Source organism: Merops nubicus, unplaced genomic scaffold (genome assembly GCF_000691845.1).
Source record: "Merops nubicus isolate BGI_N331 unplaced genomic scaffold, ASM69184v1 scaffold16117, whole genome shotgun sequence".
In the NCBI taxonomy this organism is placed as follows: Eukaryota; Metazoa; Chordata; class Aves; order Coraciiformes; family Meropidae; genus Merops; species Merops nubicus.
The window spans coordinates 1-1,596 of NW_008618455.1; the positions used below are offsets into that span (position 1 = coordinate 1).

The following is a 1,596-nucleotide window of genomic DNA, read 5'->3' on the forward strand; positions in this document are numbered from 1 at the left end:
AGCAGCGCTGCCAGCTTGGTGCGGGCAGCTGTGCTGACCTGAGCTCCCAGGGCTGCCCCTGCCCCTCCGTGCTCCCTGCGCCACCAGCCGGCCCCCAAAATCCCGGGCGGAGGCCGTTGCTGCTTCTCGGGTTGCCAGCAAGCAGAGGACCGTTTCCTCCCTGTGGCTGGGCTCCGCAGGGATTTGGGGGACCCCGGGGAACGAAGTGGCCCCATGATGTTCCCTGCTTCCAGCCAGCCCCCCAACCTGTCCCCGGCAGGATGGCCGATCCGGACGCCTTCCTGCGGCAGCCCTGGCGCATGGTGCACGGCATCCCCATGGTCAGCGCCTTCGCCCGCGACTGGCAGCGGATCCGCATCGTGGTGGTCACCTTCCCCAAATCGGGTGAGTGTCCCTGGGCACTGGAGAGGGACCGTGCTCAGGAAGCGAGGGACCAGCCTGTGGCCGCCTCAGGCTGGGACCTGGGGGGATGCTGGGAGGCAATGCCGGCAGGTGGTGTCCCTCTGGTGCCCAAGAGAGGGTTCCAGTGGGAATGGTGCCGGCCAGATGCCCGACCTCTCATCAGGCACCACCTGGGTCAGTGAGATCGTGGACATGATCCTGAAAGGCGGTGACCACGAAAAATGCAAGCAGGATGCCATCGTCAACCGAGTGCCCATGCTGGAGTTCGCCGCCCCTGGGAAGATGCTAGCAGGTAGCAAGGCAGCAGGGAGCAGCAGAGGGTGCCAGAAGGGCGGCAGGCTTCGTCTGGCGGGTAGATCCCCCCAGCAGTAGGAACGCTCCTGAGGGAAATCTCCTTTGAAGGCACGGAGCAGCTGGAGGCCATGGAGTCCCCTCGCATAATCAAGACCCACATCCCAGCTCACATCTTGCCCAAATCCTTCTGGGAAAACCACTGCAAGGTAACAGGCTGGAGGGAATACACCTGGAGGGACCCAGCAGAAATAAGGATGAGATCTAGCCCCTTGGGACCTTGCAAGTTCCCGTGTGTCACCAAGCTCTCCACAGATGATCTATGTGGGGCGCAATGCCAAGGATGTGGCTGTCTCCTTCTACCACTTTGACCTGATGAACAAGCTACACCCGCACCCTGGGACATGGGCCCAGTACCTGGAGGAGTTCATGGCCGGCAGAGGTGGAGCATGGCACCCATGGGTGCATGTGGGGACCCTGCTGGGTGTTGTCACCCACTGACACCCCTGCCCTCTCTCTGCATGCAGTGGCATACGGGTCCTGGTACGATCATGTCAGGGGCTACTGGGAGCGGAGGAAGGATCACCCCATCCTCTACCTCTTCTACGAGGACTTGAAGGAGGTGAGGGATGGGAGTGGATGGTGGTGTGGAGTCTTGGGGGGTGGCAGGAGGGGAGAGCATCGTCCTGTGTCCCACAGGACCTCCGCCGGGAGATTACCAAGGTGGCCCAGTTCCTGGGTCGGGAGCTGCCAGGGGCAGTGCTGGACACCATCACCCGGCACACCTCCTTTGAGGCCATGCGGGACAACCCCACCACCAACTACAGCATGGTGCCCTCCCACCTCATGGACCAGGGTGTCTCCCCCTTCATGCGCAAAGGTGAGCAGATGCGGGGGGGGGGG

The 1,596-nt window shown here is 63.0% G+C and overlaps 1 protein-coding gene across 1 annotated transcript; it reads left to right on the forward strand.

Annotated features, from left to right (window-relative positions):
- Nucleotides 1–260: 260 nt before the first annotated feature.
- Nucleotides 261–1,573, forward strand: LOC103775984 (sulfotransferase family cytosolic 1B member 1-like; the record flags this gene model as incomplete). Its single annotated transcript, XM_008943463.1, has 6 exons — nt 261–384; nt 566–694; nt 805–902; nt 1,009–1,135; nt 1,221–1,315; nt 1,393–1,573. Coding segments are annotated over exons 1-6 (754 nt in total), but the record flags the coding sequence as incomplete, so codon positions are not given.
- Between the last annotated feature and the right edge of the window lie 23 nt (nt 1,574–1,596).